Source organism: Diuraphis noxia, unplaced genomic scaffold (assembly GCF_037042655.1).
Source record: "Diuraphis noxia isolate RWA-SAM2 unplaced genomic scaffold, SU_Dnox_SAM2 contig0001, whole genome shotgun sequence".
NCBI lineage: Eukaryota > Metazoa > Arthropoda > Insecta > Hemiptera > Aphididae > Diuraphis > Diuraphis noxia.
In genome coordinates, this window is record NW_028301711.1 from 103747024 (window position 1) to 103771107 (window position 24084).

The 24084-nt window shown below is 26.5% G+C and overlaps 1 protein-coding gene across 4 annotated transcripts; it reads right to left on the reverse strand.

Annotated features, from left to right (window-relative positions):
• Nucleotides 1-38: 38 nt before the first annotated feature.
• Nucleotides 39-21212, reverse strand: LOC149063042 (mechanosensitive cation channel Tmem63-like). 4 transcript variants are annotated; one of them, XM_089217437.1, is made up of 16 exons: nt 20127-21196; nt 16892-17047; nt 16736-16818; nt 16537-16677; nt 16267-16458; nt 15233-15418; nt 15057-15137; nt 14718-14895; nt 10911-11125; nt 10458-10605; nt 10178-10371; nt 5873-6061; nt 4982-5118; nt 4632-4912; nt 2225-2522; nt 39-2152 (listed from the first exon to the last, which is right to left on the reverse strand). In XM_089217437.1, exons 2-15 carry the CDS (start codon nt 17030-17032, stop codon nt 2229-2231), a joined length of 2460 nt encoding a protein of 819 aa, XP_089073563.1. In that variant the 5' UTR covers nt 17033-17047; nt 20127-21196; the 3' UTR covers nt 39-2152; nt 2225-2228. The 4 variants fall into 4 exon arrangements, with proteins under 4 accessions (XP_089073563.1, XP_089073569.1, XP_015365953.2 ...); XM_089217443.1 differs by having other exon boundaries at nt 39-2522; nt 20116-21199; XM_015510467.2 differs by having other exon boundaries at nt 39-2522.
• Between the last annotated feature and the right edge of the window lie 2872 nt (nt 21213-24084).

Below are 24084 nucleotides of genomic sequence, written 5' to 3' on the forward strand. Positions count from 1 at the left end.
AGATAAATGTTGATATAATTAACAATAATGCAGGGAAATTAATTAATTTAAACCAATTTAAAAACATTTATTCAACATTTCAAACAATGAAATTAACATAAGTTTTAAAATATATAATATATATATTAATTAAATGCTTTTTATTCAAGAGATTCTAAAAATATTAAAAAGACAAAAAAATAACTACTTTATTCATAAAAAATAAAGCTGGAAAATTTATAACAAAAAAAAGAATTATAAATATACTCGAATACACATTTTGTTATATAATTATAAATTTAAAATAAGGAGTATCCAATCATGGATGAAGTTTTGAATAAATGTTACTGTTTAAGAGTAAACATACACGTGTAATGTTATTTAAGAATGATAATAATTTTCTCTCAATTGGAAATCAAAACAAAATGGGATAGTGAATAAATTATATAATAACAATTAATTATAAGCTATAAAATATTGCAGGTGTCACAAACGTTAAAACAGATATAAGTACAAAAAAAAAATTCTTAATACTAAAAAAAAATAAATAGTTAATAGCTTGCTCTACATTAGTTTAATAATGATTTTTTTTTAGACTAGAAACACACTATACAATTGTAAATTATTGTTTAAAGTTATATAAATGTGTAAAATTTCAATATTTTTTGTTATTAATACAATAAGCCTTACTAAAAATTTTATCACAAACGATTGTGGTGTTGGTATAATTATTAATATATAAATTATCAGTATAGAATTCAATCATATACCATTATAAGTACATTATTTTATAAATTAATTCCTACAAATTTGAAAAACAATATTGCTTACAGTTATGAGCCAATTTGAGTAATGACAAATTATTGGTTATAGAACAACAACAAAAGGTATGTTAAATTAATGTAAATTAATTGTTAGCATATAAGAAAAATTACTATCAATTATTTATCACTTTTTTTTTTTTTTTTTTTTTTTTGTTAAAATATTTAAAACTAACATTGACAATGGGAACTAGGTAAAATTATCATATTAAGTTAATAACAATACATTAATGGACAATAATAATTCAAAAGCTTTCACAGAGATCAATATAATTATACAATTATTAATCAATGTGGTTTAAAAAAACAGTAAATCACACAATATAAATATAATTTTATTGCACATTTTTACCATTGCTATTTATCAATTGCCATCAAATCAGTTTTAATTGTATATCATTTACATTTAACTACTATGAACGCTTTGTAAAAATAATAATTTTCAATTTATCAATGGGTTAATTATATTCCATAAGGTAATTAAAATTAATATTAATTTTTTATACATTTTTGATTATTGGTTTTAAATTACTGCTGTTAGAGAAATAAAAAAATATTATGTTGTTTTATACTGTATTCAAAAAAAAAAAAAATTAATAAATAAAAAGCTTTATTATATTCAAGACAATTATTTAACATTTAGTAGCAGTATATACATGTAGTATATAGTAGAGATAATTTTTTTTTGATTATTATCTTGTGCTGTATAACTACATCAAAGAAATAATTTAAAATGGAACATGTAAAATGAAGAGTAAGTTTAACAAATATTTAATTGAAAAAATATTCTTTCATTTTAAGCTATTGTATAAAAAAACACAATGTTGATGAAAAAAGAAGAATATATGTGTTATATAAATATATTAAGAATAACTATAATTGATTATGGTCTGATCAAGAGTAAAATTTCTTTAAATTATAAATTTCAAAGAAATCTCTTATTAGCATAATAATGATAAGAAAAAACGTTTAACATACATAAACTATTGTTTCTATGATATTATTTTTAAACAGCATTAAAAATTATTATGGATACAAAACCTCTTTATTATGAAAATATGATTAAAACCTTATGAATAGGACAATATAATTTACTTAATGTTATGTTTTCTGAATTTGTAGATGTGTTAAAATTAGAACTGTGTTCACCAGTTATTTCTAATAACAATTTCGAGCAAATATTATAGTCAACAGGTAATTTATTTTATGAAAATATTATAATTTATGTTTTAGAAAATATTTTATAGGTAATGTCAGTAATTTCAGCATAAACTATTTTCAATGACAATATAAAATAAAATGAAATCTATAAAGTGAAATAAGATAACTAAAAGTAAAAACGGAATATGTTTCTGAAAAAATAAATATAGATATATATAATATTAATTTTGTTACTATAAAAATAAGAATCACAGTTTTTCTACCTTATTATATAGGAACTGTTTGATTATAATCATAATTCTGGTATAGTTGATCACAGTGATTTTGAGATTCTATAATTACTTTAGTCTGTGGATGATAATCTGATCTATCATCATTATGTCTCATCTCGATTTCCAAATCATCCAATGTTGTACCAGAATCGTTTGGTGTCAACGTAATTAGAGAATTTGCGGCTGTATGTGGCAAAGGTTGACGTAATACTTCAGGGACATAGTCAAAACCATGTGAATGATCACGTCTTCTTGCTGGACTTGGTTGAACTGTACGTGGATTTCTTACCTTAAAAGGTTGAAACGTAAATATGTATTTTATATTATATAGTTCGGTGAAAGACATAAGCGCCAAAATCCTAGGTACTTGTATGCCACAGTAAATAGATATTAAATTTAGAACTATATTGTTCAAAAACTCCAAACATTTAATCTTAATTAACATATGTATTATCTGATTATGATAGATTGTCACATAGACAGTGTATGAGCAGTTTTGTGTTATAACACATTGTTAATACCTACTTCGTGAGCATTTGTGTAAGAACGTCATTCGTTAAAATTGATTTTATAAAAACTATTATGAATAAAGGTGTTGTGTATATTTTATATAACGAACAAAAATATAGATTTTAGCGAGAAATGGCCAGTGGGAATGTGTCATTGAGGTGTAAAAAATAAATATTCTTTATAAAATAGAGATGGATAAACCTATGAATTCAATTGTTCGTGTTAATGGTGAGTAAGGTACATTTTATATGTGTCCGAAATTCTTTTACCAGCTATATACGATACATGTTTTTAACTGTGGAAGATTTAATTAATAACATTTAATTTACTGTCAACTATAATGTAAAACTTCAAAGTTATACGAATCAATGTGGGAATACATACAGAAATTGTAAGAAAAATATAATTTAGAATTTTCTCCAAAAACACTCTTAGTTGATTTTGAAAAAGCAGCATAATATGGATTTTTAGCAGTTTTTCCAAATTCAAAAATAAAATGTTGTAAATTTCATTTGGGGCTATGTGGTTTCGGAAAATTCAAAACTCAGGTCTTTGAAATGAATACATGAAGAACTCTGAAATAGGGATTTAGTTGAATCCTTTTTTTGGTTTGGCTATTCTGCTGTGCACCAAAGAATCTGATTCTTTTGCAGATTTAATATCCATCACATCTGAAGATCAAATAACCCCAAACTTAGTTATTACTTTTTAGAAACATACATTGATTCTAGTAATTTCTATCTAAAATTTGGGCTGAAATTCTGTATAATGAGGTTATATGAACTACAAATGCAGCTGAATCATATCATCAACATTTAAAAGATCAAATTTATGTGGCACATTGTTCCATTCATATAGTGATCATACTGATAAAGTATCATTTTTGCATGTATACCAATTATAATTTACTACCTATTGACTTTTTTTTTTATAAAATCGCAACGGATATACTAAATTTATATTTATTTATTTATTTGTTATTGAATATTATTTTAGTATAATATATTATACACTATAACTTTTTATAGGATGGCAATTTTTAAATAACTACTTATATAAGATATTCATTTTAGCACAAATTATACAGGGTAATTCTTTTATCAAACAACCCTCATTATTTAAAAAAGTATTCACTTTTTCAAAATATTTTTTTACATAGTTTAGAATTGTTAAAAAACCAACGTTTTTATTAAAAAATTATATTTTTAAATATTTTTTATCCTTGTCATTTTTTAAGTTTTTTACTTTTTTGGATGACAACAGTTTTAATTTCATATTCCAAAGCAGAATATTTTTCTAAGTATTTTGATTCATAAAAATCGAATTTAGGACGAGTAGTTTATGAGTTATAAGTATTTAAAGTATAGATGGGCAGAGTGGAGTGGTACGGGGTTACCCCGCAAAATGTTTGTCCATTACTCCGCTTGTCTAAACTTTAAATACTTATAACTCATAAACTACTCGTCCTAAATTCGATTTTTATGAATCAAAATACTTAGAAAAATATTCTGCTTTGGAATATGAAATGAAAACTCTATGTCGTTATTCAAAAAAGTAAAAAACTTAAAAAATGATAAGGATAAAAAATATTTAAAAATATAATTTTTTAATAAAAACATTGGTTTTTTAACAACTTAAAACTATATGCAAAAATATTTTGAAAAAAGTCAATACTTTTTTAAATAATAAGTGTTGTTTGATAAAAGAATCACCTTGTATATCATTTTTGCATCTTTGGCATTTATTTCAAATTTTGGTTATAACAGATATACAATATTAGATTAGTGAAAATGATAGGTCATTTTTGTACCTTTAGCGCTTGTGTCGTATAGCCATATAGTTCAATATTGTAATGACATTATAATCTAGATTCATAGAATTTACTTACTTGATAAAGTATAGGACTCCATGCAGTACAGTTTCGGAAGAAACATTGAGATAATGTAAATGTTAATGTTATTATAAGTCCAACCAAGGCAAATAAAGTGATATCATGAAGTCCATGACGCAACATTGACAGCGAAGTAAAACTTACTTGTAAAAGTACAATGGAAACCATAACACAATTTATAGCTGTACTATGTATGCGTTTACTAATTTTTGATTTGCCATAAGCAAAATATATATTATAACGGTCAACGAAATGTTTAGTAACCATATACAAAAGACCTAAAACCAATAATTAACAATTTTTGGTTATATAAAATGCATCATAAACATTATTTAAATAATGCTTACCAAAGGGTGTTATAAGAGGACAAGAAAGGCTATACACTGTCACAATTGAGAATATAATAAGCATCCAAGCATACTGTACACCAAATGGAAATTCCCAAAGAATAAGTCTTCTAGCACTAGCAGATTCTGCTTTCGATCTATAAATTATAAAATAAAAATGTATTCACCTACTTAATACTAAAATTATTATTCAGTATAAAAAAAAACAAATATTAGAACTATTAATGATTTAAATTCATTATAGTTATCAATAAGAATATAAAGATAATATATTTAATAATCACAGTATCAACCATCCATAATTTATTATACTGGATGCAGTAACAAATTCAGTTTAATTATCTACTTTCATTCATGACTAAAACAACAACTAACAAGATTAATAATAATAATTAATGAAGGGATAGGAAAATTGTAAAATAAATTCAAGACATTTAATTTCCACACAACAATATTAGATGTACAACTAAGTCCTGTTTTAGATTTTAATTTTTAAGTGACAAATATATTTATTTGAATAACTATTTATAAAATTGAGCCTCATCTCATTCCGTGATCATAGTATACAGACTCTGGTCACAGGCCAATCTTGTCCTTACATACAAAGCTAGTATCTTAGAAAAGGAATACTTAATTTAAAAAAATTCTAGCAAGCAAGTTTTATTTTTATTTCTAATTATTATCTACAAACCAATACTAAAATATTTTATAGAATTAAATGAATAATCAAAATTATTTATTTTAGATACAGCCTTAGACCATTATCGTCAACTCAGACCTTTTACTTAGTAATCATTGGCTAAAAAATTTCCAATAAAATTGAAAAACAGTTTAATAGGTTGTTTATATTATTTAAACTATACATAAACTTTTACTGAATATTGCACATACCTTGATAATGATAATCGGAGAGCATACATAAAAAGTTCTGGAAATCGTATGAGTTCTAAACTTGTTCCAATAAGAGCAGACGTAACTACATAGTTCACAAAGAATGCTCCTTTATCAGGTAAAAACACACATTGCCAACGATAAGTCTCAATACCAGCTTGAAATGCAAACATTAGGAATGCTTGGGCACTAAAAATACAAAAGATTTGTTGTATTGTTGTAGCAACAACAATATTAAAAATCTGATTTTGTAGGTACAAACTTGTTTCATGATGCATACATTTAAAATATAAAAAAATTACTTTACTTAATTTATATGATTTTTCATATTTGCAATATGTATATACTATGCATAATAATCTATAGATGATAATTTGCAAAAAATAACTTCTATTACCTACATATATGTATAACTTTTTAATTTTAAGACAATAATTTTTTATGATCTACAAAGAAAAAATACACACAAGCAATTTAAACCTCATAAAATTTTTTTTTAAGAGTTATCCTTTTCCCAAATTAATTCCCATTTAAGTACATTTTATAAAAATATAATTGCATAATATTAAACAGCATATTTGAGCTTTTTTTAAGAGCATATGTTTGCACATATGTCATTTTTTTTTAATACATTAAGTTCTTCTCAGCCCAAGTTATTTGTAAGTAGTAACCACAAATTACAGAAAATCTTTATAATATATAAGTGCTTATTAATTACGTCTTGTGTGAGTAAATGTAAGTATTATTCTTACAGAAAGTCCTAGAAATAATCAGAATTTATGTTTGTATGGATTTCTAAAAGATCTAGACAGATCAAGAATGTGGATTAAAATTTCAGGCACATCTAGTAACACTGGAACAATGGTAGCAACTGCACCTCCCAACAAAATTGTCTTGGAAGCTAAACATCCAAAGTAGAATAAAGCTTAAATAAATAAGTACATTTTGATTGATCTTCACAAAGTAATAGATAACAATTGTTGGAGTGTTTAAAATATATCTTCTTTTTTTTGAAAAAAGTTTAACATTTTTATGAGTTAAAAACAATAACTCGGATATAAAAAGCAATAAGCAAAAAAGGTGGAAAGTGGGTACCATTCTGTTGTGCAATAGTTGTCAACTATATCATTATAATGGATATGTTATACTTGAAACCAATGATAAATCATTGCATACAATGACCTTGAGTGGAGACAATTTTACCTCGTATAAATAATCAAATTTAATAACAAAAAAAAAATATTAATCAAGTATTATATTTCAAAAAGTGCCAGGCATTTATTTAAAATCAAAAGATTTTAATTCGTTGAGTTTTTCATCAATTCATTATCAAACAATGATAAAAATATAAACCTACCAAAGTATATATGTAAAATATCATAGACTAATAATGAAAGACTTTTCTCTCTGTCTTTATTACATGCTTTTCTTTAACTCACAATGTTTCATTCATTCATTTCTGTTGTCATCAAATCTTGTGAGTTCAATTTAAGTCACTTCTACATAACCTAGGAGACCATAGCAATGACCCAGTTGTCAGTTCTTGACCTGAACAAACAGGTTGCCGATGGCGGGTGTACCTGGAGGTCATCTCCAGAGGCGCAACAAAAAAAATAAATAAATAAAAACATACTTTTCTTAAATTCTTAATAATACTTATTACATGAACGAAAAAGTTGAAAATAAACTTACTAGTAAAACAATTTCTTAATGAAACTTCAAGGTTATCAAGATATTACAAAAATTGAGTTTAAAATGTATTTGTTGCAAAATTTTTAAAACTTGTGAATTACAAAAAACGAAAAGCATGGGGCTCCTATGAGTCAAGAATATCTCTTACAAAATTATAAGTATAATCAATAATCTTTAAAATATTTATCATAAAGTTTATCTAATGATTCAGTTGTAGAGTGACTTTATATTGGAGTTATCATAAGTGCACCATGCTTTTCGTTTTTTGTAATTCACAAGTTTTAAAAATTTTGCAACAAATACATTTTAGACACAGTTTTAGTAATATCTTGATAACCTTGAAGTTTCATTAAGAAATTGTTTTAAAAGTAAGTTTATTTTCAACTTTTTAGTTCGTGTAATAAGTAGTATTAAGAAAAGCATGTTTTAAAAAAAAATTTTTATTTTTTTCATTTTTATAAATCTTCATCAGTTTATAAATATTTAAGATCAACACATTTTAATTTATTTGGATTTATTTACAATAAAGCGTTGGATCGGAGCTTGAAAATTCAAACCTAACATTAATTCTGATTTGTATAAACAAATAAAAATGAAAATTAGTTCCATGAAGAAACATTTTGTAACCTAATATTTGATGAATGAAAATAAAAACACCTTAGAAAACGGCTAATATATTCAAGTTTTAGATATTGTTAGAAAGTTATGACTTATGAATAATTGAATACTTTTGGGAGGAATAATGTGATTAGAAAGTAAAGCAATGATTTAAATAAGAGGAATTTATTTGCCATGAAAATTACCAGTTTCATATTTCCTCTAATTTAGTTATATGAAAGCAACGCCTTTATCAGAGAGTATTATGTAACTAATTTATAAGTTAATAAGTAGAAAACTGCATATCACAGCAATTAAATATGATCCATACCAAAACAATAGATCAGCATCATCAAAACTATGTTTTAGTAAAGAAAATCCATGGACTTATAAGTAAATGATAATCAAATACTTGCTGTGTATTATGTTTCACATATTATTAAGAATATAAGCAATAACTTATTAACGAGTGACATAACATTTAAGAATAATAATAGATTCTTATCAAGTTATCAAATATATAAATACGGTTAATAAATGTAAGACAACCTCTCACACTCTTAAAAAGTTATAGACTGCCATATAAATCCTAGACTATTAAAAAAATTGTCTTGTAAATTGGCTTAACAAGTTTTTTTTTTAATCAATGTATGTCACTATGCGTACCTGTATCAATACTAACAAGTTATCCAGCTCCTCATGCATATGAATTTGTAAAAGAAGTTAAAAGAACGTCACACCTGCAGGTGTTGTCTGCAGGTGTAAGAACACTTGAATGACATACCAAATTTCCATTTGCTAATTTCAATACGGTGCTATCAGTATTGATATAAGAGTAAATTAACAATTGACCTACTATAAAACTTTAAAAAAAAAACATTATCTAAGTTTTCATGATCCGTTTTTTACGATGTTTTAACTTTTAAAATAATGAGTTGTGAGCATTTTAAAATATTAATATTTTATCAATGTCTTGATTCAAATACATATTTTCAAGAAAGTGATGATGATGACAACAATATTCAGTTACTAGCTCTTCATATTTATTTTCTTTGTTCAATGATGATAGTGCATCATATAGTTGTAACATTTCCTTTGTATTCTGATTGTTATTTTAGTGGGTATTTAAGCAAAAATTAATAGATATAAAAATTTTCGATGGTTACTTTATAAATTATGTATTTAACAAAAACACTGTTTTTATAACTGATATATATAGAAAGCAAATGGCAACATATAACAATAATTGTTTATAAAGTATAGCATTTACAGTAATTACTTCCTTTAACATTTTAAATTCAATGATTGAATGATGATTCAACTAAATAATATATTTTATCATAATACGTACCACTAGAGGTAATAAACATAATATAATATTGTTTGTAAAATAAAATTATGAATAGGATATATTTTCTTATTGCAGATTATTTTTAACAGGTTTTCTATACAGTATACGGGTATAGAATATATATATATATATATATATATATATATAGCGACAATCACACCTCCATCATCAATCATTCCATGCAGTAGTAATTTTTTTCTATTATGACACGCTATCTATTGACGAAATTCGCAATTAATAGGGTCCAACATTTTAGATGCCGTGAACCATTTGTGTATATTTTATCAATATGTTTGATGTATTTTTGAATTAGAATAAGAAGTTTTAAATTTGCATTTTTAGAGCATTTTAGGTGTTTTGGAGTTCTGAATCTAAAATTTGAATGTTATTTTATTTTAAAATTGTTCATTCTATTTATTGAATTTATATACATTTAACAAACCATAACTATGTACAAATTAATAAATATAGATCTAAATCTATAAAAAAAATTAAAATCCATAACGAACAATTCTGCCTGTTAAGCTTTTACAATTCTTTAAAATTTATAGTAACATTGAAACCAAATGTTATTATTTATATCAAAATTATTAAAAATAAAAATAATTTTAGAGTATAATTTTGAATTTGTAGGGCATATTACAACCCTAATTATAGCTACTTACCTAGTTAATCCCAAAGATGGAAGTATCAAACACATAAAAAGAAGAAAAACAAACGTTTTGCGCATAATGGAATGATTTCTTTTAGATCTTGTCCAATGACTAAGCCACTGATCAGACCTTATAACTAATACCGGTAATAATGCAGCCGCAGTCCACAACAATAATGTAGGCATAAATTCTGATAAAATAGGACTCTGTTAAAAAATTGAAAAATTATTTTTTTTAAATCACACTATAAGCTATTATTTTATATACTGCGATAAAATAAATATCAACTTACAGCTTTTTCTATTTCTCTGAGCTTAAGAGTGTCCATAACATTCAAAACAATTACAGGAGTAGTCAAAAAAAATAAAATTATCACTAAAAATGAATTTGTTAATACAATTTTACAATATCGATTGTGAGATGGTTCAGTCAAATTTTCCCTAGAACAAAAACCCATAACTAATTATTTTAAAACCAACATTGATTGTGTATAAGCATTATAAATTTGTAGTTAAGGATTAGTAATTAATTTGAAATAATTTTTTAGCAATAATTAAACATTACATTAATCAATTTAATTATTTTTTGAAATAACATGAAAAATAATAATAATAATATGAAGTAGTGAAATTTCAATATTAGTAAATTGATAAATCCTCATAAAGTTTGTTTAAAACTTTATTACTTATGGATATATTATTTCATATCTTAACTAGAAAATATGCATATTAATAATATAAATTACCAAAATATATCATCAGGAGGAGGAGCAAAAGTTACTCTCCAACGATAAGGCTGAAGTAGACCCGCTACAGAACTGGTAGGTGGATTATGACGACCACATTTGGATAACTTGTAAACGTGATCTTGGTGAATGAGTCTAGCTGTATGTATTGTTGTCATAGTTACAAAAGCTATACCAAGAGGTCTCTTTAAAGCGGATTCTTTTTCTGCTTCTAACTAAAAGTAATAAATAAAATAAGTAAATATAATAAATAAGATAGGTTATCTTAGAGCCGGTTGCTCTCTGTTAAGAATATATTGTACTAACTATAAATGTATAGATGATAACAGATATTATAAGATGAGCAACATTAATAAAGCAACAATAGTCAACTATTTCCTAAAAATTTTAATGATCAATAATGTGACTATTACAATTGTGCAGATGCTGGTTATCTCAAGAAACATAATTTTGTAAAAATTAAAATTTTAAATTATCATATTCAATATCCATGAAAATAATCTCATCTTCATTACATGATCATTGTAAATTGATTCTGATTACAGGCCGACCAGTCTTATTCTTACGTACAACGCCAATATCTTATACAAATACACTTAATTACATAAAAGTCTAGCAAGCAAGTTGTATTTTTTTTTTCAAATTTCTATCTATAAATTAATGCAAAAATGTTCAATAGAACTAAATTAATTATCTTAATCAATTATTTCAGATACAACCTTAGGCCATTATCAACAACTCAGACCTTTTACTTAATAATTACTGCATAGTTATAGCACATTATGTTCACCATTAAAATGGGGTATAATAAAAATTTACATTTTGAATTAATAATTATATTAACTCAGATTTACTAACAATTTATAGAACAATGATGAAACCATATGCCTTAAATCAATTCAAACTATTATTTGTGCAATATGTGATCAACCACACAAGTTAGAATGAACCATGTACATTATAATAATCATTGAAGTTCCATTATTTAATAGATAATAAATTTGGCTATAGCATAACTATTGAAGTTGTCTTAAGATTGTTGATAGTGGACCTTTTTTAAGGAGTTGGATTTAAGCAATATACATTGAGGGTGCTGTGGGTATAGTTATGGCAGACCACTAGCATTCATTCCTAAAACACTTTAGATAATTGAAGATAAACTACATCTAAAAACCATAGCATATGTACGTGGAGTTACACTACATTATATTTTGCGATCAAATAAATATCGACTCCTTTGACTATAGAGGTACCAAACAACGAAAGAAAATTCATCTGGTAGTCGGTACTGAAAACCTGATTTTCATTTTAAAGATATGTTTGAGTCTCTTATTTTTTAATACTGTAAGAAATAAAATTTCGATCTATTAAATTATCTAGTTAGTATAGAATTAAATTTTTTTTAATGTACTGTAATGTCAATAAAAAAAAATAATAATTTCTTACAAAACCTTGAAAAGAAGCAAATATTTTTAAATATATTTTCAAAATTTAAATTGGACTCATGAAAGTATATATATATATATTTTTTTTTGGTCTGAATTCACGGAAAAACGATTCACTCTCAACAACCTTAATTACAATATATAGCAGGTACATCTCAAAACAAGGAAAATATTCTACTTTTCATTGCATTTTATTTTATCCATGTGACAAAATTAATGAGTGAATTTTATTCAATTATTAATTCTGAAAACGCTATATTAGACTTGAAACTTTTGAAATCAACAAATGTTTGCTAAGGTAAAAATATAAATGCAATGGAGATTATATTATAAATAGATGAGTTGAGATACTTCCAATAGTTCCGACTTGGATATTGAAAATAGTAGAAGGAATTACAGATGTTGAATATAAAGGGACCAATCCTTAAAACTAACATCGTCATTTAAAAGCATCAAAACCGGTGCGTTTTTAGAAGAAAAAAATTATCTCTTGCATGAAAAATCATCATACCTTATAGAAAAGTCGGATTTTGTAATTTTTTTTTATTTTCTTTAAAATAAGAGAAAATTTTTAAAGTTGGATTAAATGCTGATTTAATTTATTAATGAGAGGCAAGAGTTAATCCCATCCCGTTAAGTATTTTTTGTTGAATAGAGGAGTTGGAAAAACAGGCAGTGACACCTATAAGTGTTTTAAACGGATATTATTAATTGTATTTAAAATTATTTTTATTATTATACATACCTTTATACTATTTAATTTTACAAACATGTTTGATGAATGGCTTAAGAGGATGTCAGCGCACTATTTGTTTTCTCTCTCTGACCCACGCGTAACATAGACAAAATGCATTTACGAAGAATCATTTTTTCTATGTCTTTAAGTAATTTTAGAGTAAAACCTTCCATTACAAAAAAGATAAAGAATAATATTTTTGAGGGAATGATATATCAATTTTATATTTTATTGATATTTGACTTTCAAAATAAACAAAAAAACACTGTACATTTAAATAATGTTTAAATTATTAAGAGACAATATTTAGACAAATCAATATGTCATTCCCTCAAAAATATTATTTTCTATCTTTTTCGTAATGGGAGGTTTTACACTAAAATTACTTCAAGATATAGAAAAAATGATTCTGTGTATATGCGTTTTGTCTATGTTACGAGTGAGCCAGAAAGAGAAAACAAATAGTGCGCTGGCATCCTCTTAAAGTAACAATAATAATGTAAGCAGAAATCGTAAAATATTAAAGATTTAGGAGTTTAATTTTTTTAGTAGACATCCTATCAGTATAATATTAACAAAAGAAAACATCTATGTTACTGTTATCTAATAGTTAAAATAATCAATCATTTAGTAATGGTGCTATCCAAATATCAATTAAGTTTAAAGTTATATTCAGAGTTCCTATGTGTGTTAACTTAAATATTTTTTATAGTCATTCTATTATTAAAGATATTTATATAATTTCATCGTCAGACTACTAGATAATACACACTTATTTCAAAAGCCATGTAGTTCTGTGATTGAATATTAACTAATGCTAGTTGTAATTACAATAGTTGCTTAAATTTGTAATACCTACTTAACAGATTAATTTAAAGAATTAAATGAAAATATTTTAATACATCTTTTAAACCGTTTTAATCCTATCATATAAACGTATCAAGTTATAAAAACCGTTAAAAAATGTAAACCATTTAAGTTAAGACATTCGCACTATGTAGTTTAAGAATTTAAAATCAATTTAATTTCAAACAGTTTTAACTAAGGATGGGCAAATACTAGAATGGATACCCAAAAAACCTATCAAACTGCATAGTATATCACAATTTACAAATACACAGGTTAGGTTATCAATATTAAATAATCATTTATTACCATTAATAATCAATGTTTTCAAGGTAATATTTATGTTATGGGGTATAGGTTTTATTATTTATCAGTTGATAGTATCGGCTCATGCGTTTTGTTTTAATATTTCCATATATTATCGGGTATCGGTTTTATATAAGCAGCACATATTGGAGTATCGGATATCGGTAAAAAAGTGGTTTTAACGCCATCATATAAACAGTAAATATGCTCTTCTTTTCAGTCAGAATGTTTATTGTGCATGTATTATAGTATGAATGCCTTGGGAATTAAAAATGAATTGTTCAAAACATACTATATAAAAATAAATATAAACAGCCGTTATTAATATTACATGATAACTGTTAAGCAATTACATAGATTTTTTCACCAAGTATTTAAATTATAAAACACATTTTTTTTAAACAAGGTTACTCTATAAGACTTAAATAACAAATAACCAACAGTTTACTAAAATTGATGTCATAAATTTCTTACTTCTGTTTTTAGCCGAGCTTCTTCTTGAGAATAATAATCAATAGCATCTAAATTATTAGAACTACAGAAACCGCAACAAATACAAATATAACCACAAACATGGGGTTGCACTGTCAGACGTTCACCTACAGTTTTTAAATGATTTTCACAATATTGTCTAGCTTGAACTGCAGCATTTCTATACATATAAACAAATAATAATTAATAAATAATAAATTAAACTTTATAAAATATTAACTAATTATTTATGATATAAAATGTTATATTAAGTTAACTAGTAATAGTTCAATATTATAGAGGCTCATATTTACTAATTACTAAAAAATGTATTTAATGTACCTGTCTCTATCTAATTCATTAGCTTTGTTGACATCATACGCAAGTTGAATATTTTCTACTTCACACTCGGGATATGCCTCTCTAAAAATTAGTTGAGTATAATTAATAGATACCTAATATTTAACAATTTGCAATGATATCGAAAAAAAAAACAAATAATCATAAAAAATACTAACTTAAAATGTCGATCCATATCATTTATGTCAGAATTTCGTCTGGGAATATTTGTTATCATCAACGTACGTGACCAACATTCACCATTTTCTTCTAATTTAAGATTTACAGAAAACCTTCTCATAATGCAAATAGTTAATGGAAAATATAACATGGCTATAGTCACATGTACCCAAAGCCAAGGTGAACTAAAAATGAACAGTTTGTAAATTATACACATATACTAAGACAACATATTAAAAGGACGTTATACCCGCATGTCTCCTTTTTCCAAGAGCGTAACTGCGTAACATAACAAATTGTACACTCGGCAGATCACGTTTAGCTCTGTCAGTTTAAATGTTAGAGTGAATTGACATTTAAGACAACCTCATGAGCTTTATATTATATTTTGATTTAGAAGTGAGTTATAAGTATTTCAATATAGTAAATTGTTTTGTACCACTTAAAAAACTCATAACTCGCTTTAAAATTAAAATATAATAACAAACCAACAATATTGCCTAGGTATCTTACCTTTAAATTTTATGAGAGGTCAATTCACTCTAGTTTTTAAACTAACCGAGCTAAACGTGATCTGTTGATTGTACACAACTTGCTATGTTATGCAATTGTAAGATGGAAACAAAACATGCGGTTATAATGTCCTCTGAAACTTTACATTAAACCAGATAAAGGCACCAAAAACTGTAGCATAGATTTTATGTAATACTTTAACCTAAAGGGTGTTTACACACACATGTATGCACATTATTGTTTGCTATTCAACATGATCATACGTGAACGTGAACATACATTTGTATTTAGTTTTATGTATGGATGTACATACACATATTGTGCTATGTACTAACTAATGCACACAAATCAATCATAAAAACTAAACGCATATCTTGAGGCTTGTTATCAGAGTTAATTAAATGTTCAACAAACACATATAAAATTCTCACAAATAACATGACTGCTCTCTCATGCTTATATCTATATGTTACTTATGTAATCCAAACCAGACATTGTGAGTTCTAATAATATAACTTACTCAGGATGAAGATTACTAACAGTAGTATGTCCAAATGATCTTTCATCACCTTCTAGATCACCAGCAAAATTTATTGGAAGTACCACACCTAAAGAAACTGCAGTAATTATAGCCATTAACACCATTATGTGCCTTTGGAATGATAAATATTGAACAGCATCGTAACCACATTTACGTAAAATTTTTTCATCTCTAAAATAATAGGATACAAATAGGTATAGCGAGTATTCACATTATGAAAAAAAATATTTAAAAAAAATGTTTTATTACCTAAGTTGTATAATTGTTAAGAACCAAGAAAATAAACCTCTATCAACAGGCATTGAGTTGTCTAATGTAGTTGTAGAATTACCATCTTCAATGTTATTCTCTGAATTTTCATCAGTTGTACCATAAAATATACGAGACCACCTAAACAAATTATTATTCAAAATAGTATGAATACATAAATTTTTTTTTTAAATCTTACTTTTCATAATCTTTATTGACTAATGCTAAACGTCCATAATCCCATGCTCTTTTCCTCATGAAAGCAAAAAATAAAACTAAGAGCTGAAACATACATTGTAAGTTGTGAATTTGTGATTCATATATAGGAATTATTATTAAAAATATTCATACTTACAACACACCCTAAGGCATTGAGTAAAAGAGTTTCAGGTATTCCTTCATAAGCTGTAATAAGAAGTCTATTTCTCGTTCGATTATAATAATTACATTTATCTTTAGCAGGACCATTAAATTCATGAAATATATTGCTATCCATCTTCAGTTAGTATTCCTATAACAATACATCAAAAACAGTCGAAAATTATAAAACCAAATTAGATACCTATATAAGCAATTCAGTATTTATGAAAACCTTAGATCATATACTATGGATGTAGCTATGGGTATAATTGTGTCCAACATCATCCATCCCAAAAGTTAGGGGCATGCACATTTGTGTAGTGTACCGTGAAATTCTAATGGTGGTGTGGATGATGTTGGACACAATTCGGTATACGCATAGCTCCATCCATAGTATATGATCTAAGATGAAAACTATACTAAAACTACTAAAACTGTACATTCAAGTGATAAAATAACTGATTGTGTCATGAAAGAATTGAACAATAGATTGATAATGTGAGCATTACTGATTAGATCAGGAATCAGATATAATTAACTGATTACGTGAAAACAACTTAAGATAAGAATAAGCATTTTTCAATTCTTCAATTAAACAATTTAAAATGTTATTAAGTAACTAATGTACTTATATTCAACAATTACTTAATATCTAACAAGGAATTGGATATTTAAATACTGATGCTCAAAAGTTATTATTCAAATTTAATAGGTACCTATTGAGTTAGTTTACCACAAAAGAGTTGTCAATAATTGTAAATTAATAAATATTTTTATAACCGTAATAAAAGTTACAATAAAAATAGCAATAAAAGTAGCACACCCAATTATAAGTTATAATTTTGATAATAAATAAAATGAATTAGGAAATGTAATCTATAAATATAAATATTTGCTTTTAATAAAAACTAAAGTAAAATTGACATTTTATAAATAGTATTACAAAGCATAAAAAATTAGTTAGTCTCCTATTAATTTATTTTATTGGATGGATATAAAACACACATACTAAAGAATCTAATCATTAACAAAATATTCTTCGAAATGTAAAAAATGATTTTTTATTATATGTATACCACTGTATACCAGGTGGTAAACAGACGTTTCGCCCCGTCAAAAAAACCAGTCAACGGAAGTTTTGTCCCCGGCAATTTTTAAGATAGGACGTTTCGTCCTGGAGAGTTATAAGACATAGGACGTTTGGTCCCCGGTATATTTTGATTAAGGGACATTCGGTTCTCGGGTTCTACGGTTTCTCAATAAACAGCATTCAGACATTAAATTATATTAAATTTCGAAGTAATAATACTAGGAAACTTATACTAGCAAACAAGAAAAAAAATAACAAACGCTTGGAAAATTGTATGACTGAGTACATTAATGAGAAGCTTGCGTGAATTGAATACTTAAAGAAAGTTTACTTCCAATTTGCAAATCAACGATTTTAAATAATTATATTAATTATATTTTATATTTTATTATTTGTATTTTGTACCTACTCCAGTGGCGGACGAGAAGGGTTTTACTGTACCTTTCAGTTGAAATAAAAATATAATAATATTATTATAAATATTTTTATTTATGCATAATTTAAAATTAATTAATTAAATGTTAATAGTATCAACCATATAGGTATATTTTTAAAATCAAATTGGTTAACCCTCGATTACACACATTAAAAATATTTATGAGGTTCCACGCACACGGTGTTTTTGACTGTGTAATAAAATATTTCAATTAAAACTCGATAAATTGAAACAATCATTATTTTATTGATTTTAAATAATTTTTAAATCAAAAATTAAAAATTAATAATTTTAAATCACTTTATTGATACATAATATAAACAAATTAAACTTCGTAGTTACACACAGTATGGCGAACCAATGTCAACTAGCAACAATCTTGCCAGTCTCAATGAAAATAAAATATTCATTTATGTTTTATAGATAGAAAATAACGTCTTATCGGTGATATGAGATTTAAAAAAAAAAAACCATATTTTGAGTTTTCATAAAATTAAATTGTGTATTAATGTCACATTATACCACGCACATGGTCTTTTAGACGGTATATTGATAGGTAGTGAACTTTGAACCCTTCTATAGTACAGGCATCAAATCGTAAACAGTCAGGAGTTGTATCTAATTTTAGTTTATCATCTAATTAGAAGGTACATAGCTTGAGTTAGGTTAATATTTCGTATTTTTGAAACAATGAACAAAATTCTAAAAGCCCGGTCTTTTTGACCGTGAAGCATGTGCTGTACGGTTAATGGAGATAAAAGAGAAACTTTAAAATAAATACTAAAATATTAGTTATATTCTTCATTAACCTTGTTTACAAACTATATATTTACTATAAATTCAATTCATGATTAAATGTACCAAATATAAGCAACTTGACCACTGATTAACTTATCATCAAATTGTTGAATATTTTCCAAAGAAAGCCTTCTTAATTTCAATCTTTGTCTTCTTCCACATACCTCACTTGTTGAAATACTCTATAACCATCAATTTAAAACCCACATATCATACCTGATTGTTATTCTTATTGTCTGACCAGTTTCTTATCATCCCTTTTAATTCTCAACAACTATAAACAGAATGATACTAAAAAAAATCAATCTAGTATTTATAAATCAAAACACGATTCCAGACACTCAATTTGAATTGAAAACACAATCTTTCCTACATTAATTCCACATGATAATTTAAGTTATATGCCAATCCCTTGAAAATAAACTATGATGTACATGTATGGATTGTTTAGGATGTCACTCAAACTTTTGATTATGAGCGATTTCTTTGAAAATTTAGGTTATTTTCTTCAGGACTTTTTATTATTTATAATACAACTGTATAGGTACAAACAAGCAGTATCTTTAGTAAGTGGTGAAGATGAACTGTCCTGTATATATAACTAAAAACAGATGTTCCATAGGGTAGCAGTTTAACTCCAGTTTTATTCATTCTGATATTACCCACTCAGGTTTTGGATATCTTCGCTAATGATACTGGCATTATCTTAATGATAAATTCATTCTAACTCCTCAAACTCGAGTGACCTGAGTCAGGTCCTATTTCCATTCAGAGTAAATTCTATTGTAAATTGTCAATAAATCAAGTCAAGGATGCTTACAAGAACCATCTCACTAGGCCTGGCAGGTATTACCTACAACTAACTAGGTATAAGGGATCTAACTAACCCACTTACTGGGTACTTACTTCGTTGAACAGCTGTGTGGTGTCAATGAGTCAGCTTCAGTTCAGTCCATCGTGCTTGAAAACATATCTTATTTTATAGGCGGAACAGTCATAGCGTGAAAGAAAATATTGATAATATGGATGAAAAATAATATCTTCCGATAAACACTACAGTCGTATGACGCGGAGTCGTATCTTCGAAGAATTGACTAACTCACGATATTAATTTCCGTTGATATTTGGTATTCCAGTTGCGACGGAAAAAGAAGAAAAAATATTAACGACGGCAGACGGAACAATGATTAATGATGTTATCTTTTTTTATCTACACATAATTAGTTATCAACAATCATAATTCCATTTCGATACGTTAATAAAAACAAAGCTCTTGACCGGTAGGAGTGGTAAGAGGTATCGAGTTCGGAGTGTTCGGACTCCGGATGTCAAACATCTTAGTCGTCCAACGACTAATTTTTTATCTTGAAACCATCAACAGAATCGAAAATTAGTTTTTATGGATTTACGACGTACGCGCGGGTATACGCCTTCACGGCTTGCTTAACACACCTACTACAGTTATACTACCGTAGTGCCGCAGCCGTTATCGATTTGAGCTCAGAAGCGATAAAACATAAAACTATAAAAGCTTTAAAACGGAACTATGGCTGGCGCGTGGTTAAGTAGTAGTTTTCAAGCCACTGACCAGACCAGTACCCACTAACCGCGACTGAAACGATGAGTCTCTTGGTGGGAGGCACTCGCTGTGTGTACCACGATAACCATAGACCTTGTACTTGTAATCCTGGTATAAAGTCTTAGGTGGTATGGGATGATAGTATAATTAAGTACGATCGCGGTCACTGATAAGCAGACGGTAACACACGGGACGACGTGTCCGAATCCGAATATTCCGAACGCCAAACAATCGATAACAGGGTCCGTTGTTGCGCAAGCGCCAACAACGGTCTTTGTCTCACTAGTGAAGTAGACAAGTGACTACACTATGCAGCTGGTATAGTGGTATGTAGCTGCTGCATAGTTGGTAGGTATAGCCATGATTTTCCCAGTTTCCCATTAGGTAGATGGCACTCACACAGTCACACACGCACGGGCTCTTTCACTATCACACACCACACACGACGTCGTGAATACGGTATGTTGAATAATGATACTACAGTAACAGTATCACTGATACTATTAATTCAGTGGTTCTCAAGCTTTTTTGGTTCACGGCACAATATTGTACAAAACAAGTTTTAGAATACTCTACACAGATGTAATGAAATAAAGTACTGTTTTCAATATTTTTTTACCAATGTAATCATTACTCATTAGGTAATCACAAATATCAGAAATCAGACAATAGACATTTCTCGCGGCACATCGGCCGAGAGCCACTGTAAACGTTGACGATGCGTATGTGCACTGTGTATACCTACCTATATTGATTTATCAATGACAGTATAAGGGCTTCGTACGTTTTTATTTGAGGGTGGAACTATCGATTTTTAATTATTACGGTCGACGGGTTAGGTTTCATTGTTTCACCTACATAATAATACGTAAAATAATATTACATTTTGTGTTAATAGATTCTGAACGAATCAAGGAAAAAACCATAGAAAAAAAACCAAACGAAAAAAAAACCATGAAAATAAAAAGCAAATTTTTATATTTTGCCATATATTATTATGTCATATTTCATTAGACATAAGTTTTAATTTCTAATTAAAAACGTAGATCAATAATAATTCAACTGCCCAGGTGTTTTATCTGTTGAATACTTTCGTAACCAAATTTGTACATTTTGAACAATTAAAAATAATAAATATATATTTTTATATTTAAAAATACATAAAACAGCTGAACTTTGTTATACCTACTTTGTTTTGGTAGTAGCAAATGTCAATTTAGTGCAGGTTCTTCGAGATGGTATGTGGATGGGGTATCCGGACAATTTCCCCCCGGACATTTTCCCCCCGATTAATATTAATATAATTTATTGTTTAATAAGAAATTACTTTTTTTTAAATAAAATATTATTTTTATATTAAGTAATATTATTTCCTCCTTATTTATGGAATTTACATAATGCTATAAAGAAAAACACAGGTAGAACTAATAATATAAGTGAAGGTTTCAATAATAAATTTAAAACTTTAGTAAGAACTCAGCATCCAAATATTTGGATGTTCATTGAAGCACTACAAAAGTCAAATTCAATGACAATTAATAAATTATTAAAAATTAAAACAGGTACGGTTTTTTTACAAAATAAAATAAATATGAAAGACGATTACAAAATATATGCTTAGATATAAAAAAAGAATCAGAAATTAAATGTTTTTTACAAAATATATCATTTTTATGTCGAAATTTTTAGACTATTATCCTTATATAATTTTTTTACGTTTTATTATACAATTTTTATTATATTTATGAAAAAAAAATCTAATTTATAGTATAAATTTATAAAGTTAATTATAGTATAATTGATTATATTTATGAAAAAAATAACATTTTATTCAAAAAAAAATAATTTCTTATTAAATAATAATTAATATTATATTATTCAATAATAAACTTTAAAAAAAAGGGGGGAAATGTCCTAGGGGAAATTGTCCACCATTCTGTGGATGGAAACTTTGCTTTGGCTTCAAAACTTTTTAGTCAGCTGTGTGTCATACGTGTAGAAATAAATAGAAATTTTACAACAGCAGTATACATTCTCTTACAGAATAAAACTTTGACAACTTATGAGTAAATCCTCACTACGCTTTTAAAAAAATGTGAAGAATAACATTTATTTCCTGATCCTGTGGTAGTATACATGTTGATTTTTAACGTGCAGTTATCACAGTTATCAGTTATCACACATATTCTTGGACAAGATATACACATTCAACATTGTTTCTACCATTTAACTCAATCGACCTATCGGAAATTACAAGAGTTAGAGTTGCAGACCCAATACAGAGAAGATCAAAATCCAATCTAATTTTGTGGAAAAAATGGATGGCTTGTCATTTTTACGCGTTGGAGATGTCAAATATGGTATGGTATATTTAAAAACACTGTTCCTGAGTAGGCTGAAATTTTATTAAATTAATTCGATACAACATACGTTAATGGCAAATACAGGCAAGTTAGAAATGAAAGTAACAGAATAGTCTTAAGAAACTGCCCCCCTATTTTTCCACTAAACTTATGGAACAATTCAACTTATTAAATGATGAAGAACGTACGAACAATTAAACCGAAGGATGGAATCATAGGTTTAGTTAATTAGTAGGACAAACACATCCAACAATTTCAGTGCCATCCTAACCACCAATAACGCCCTAGGGCAACAATATTTGACGCCCCTCCGGGACCCTCCCCCTCCCAAAAAAAAATATTGACTTCATATTTTTAATTAACCTCTTACCTTAAATATGTTAAATACTTATTCATTAAAGGTTCCTGCTTATTTTTTTATTATTATTATTGTAATATTATTTATATAAATTAATTTAATTTGTTTTTATGATTTTTTGAAGTTGACACTGATTGTATTATTCTGAGTACATTATAGAAAGAAATATATTATCACTATTTACATATAACAGTATATCCAAATAAAATTATAAAAAATCTTTTTATTCATAAAGTACATATAATTATGAGTTATTTATAATATATTAACATAAATATTCAAAGTACTTTACACCTTTTATATTTATAAGAACAAATAATTAATTTTAATAATTTTAAATGTTTTAATAACTTTATAACAGGTAGATAATATAATATTTTACAATATTTACAATATTTGAACATTATGTATAAACTTATTACTTATTTGGGTTATAAAAAAGATTTTTTCCTAGCTTTAAGTTTTGCAAACTTTTCCACAATATCATTCCAATCTATGCTTCGGACCACTTCATCTTCAATGCTTAAAGTTAAAATAGATAATGCCGATGTTTTTTCATTTGCC

Bases quoted from the DNA above. Each gene is read 5' to 3' on its own strand.
- LOC149063042 (XM_089217443.1), bottom strand. From the start codon at position 17,032: ATGGATAGCAATATATTTCATGAATTTAATGGTCCTGCTAAAGATAAA. The intron at 15,138-15,232 runs GTTAGTATTTTT...ACTAATTTTTAG, and splicing joins GATATGGATCGACATTTTAA to AGAGGCATATCCCGAGTGTG. The intron at 14,896-15,056 runs GTACATTAAATA...TTATATGTATAG, and splicing joins AATGAATTAGATAGAGACAG to AAATGCTGCAGTTCAAGCTA.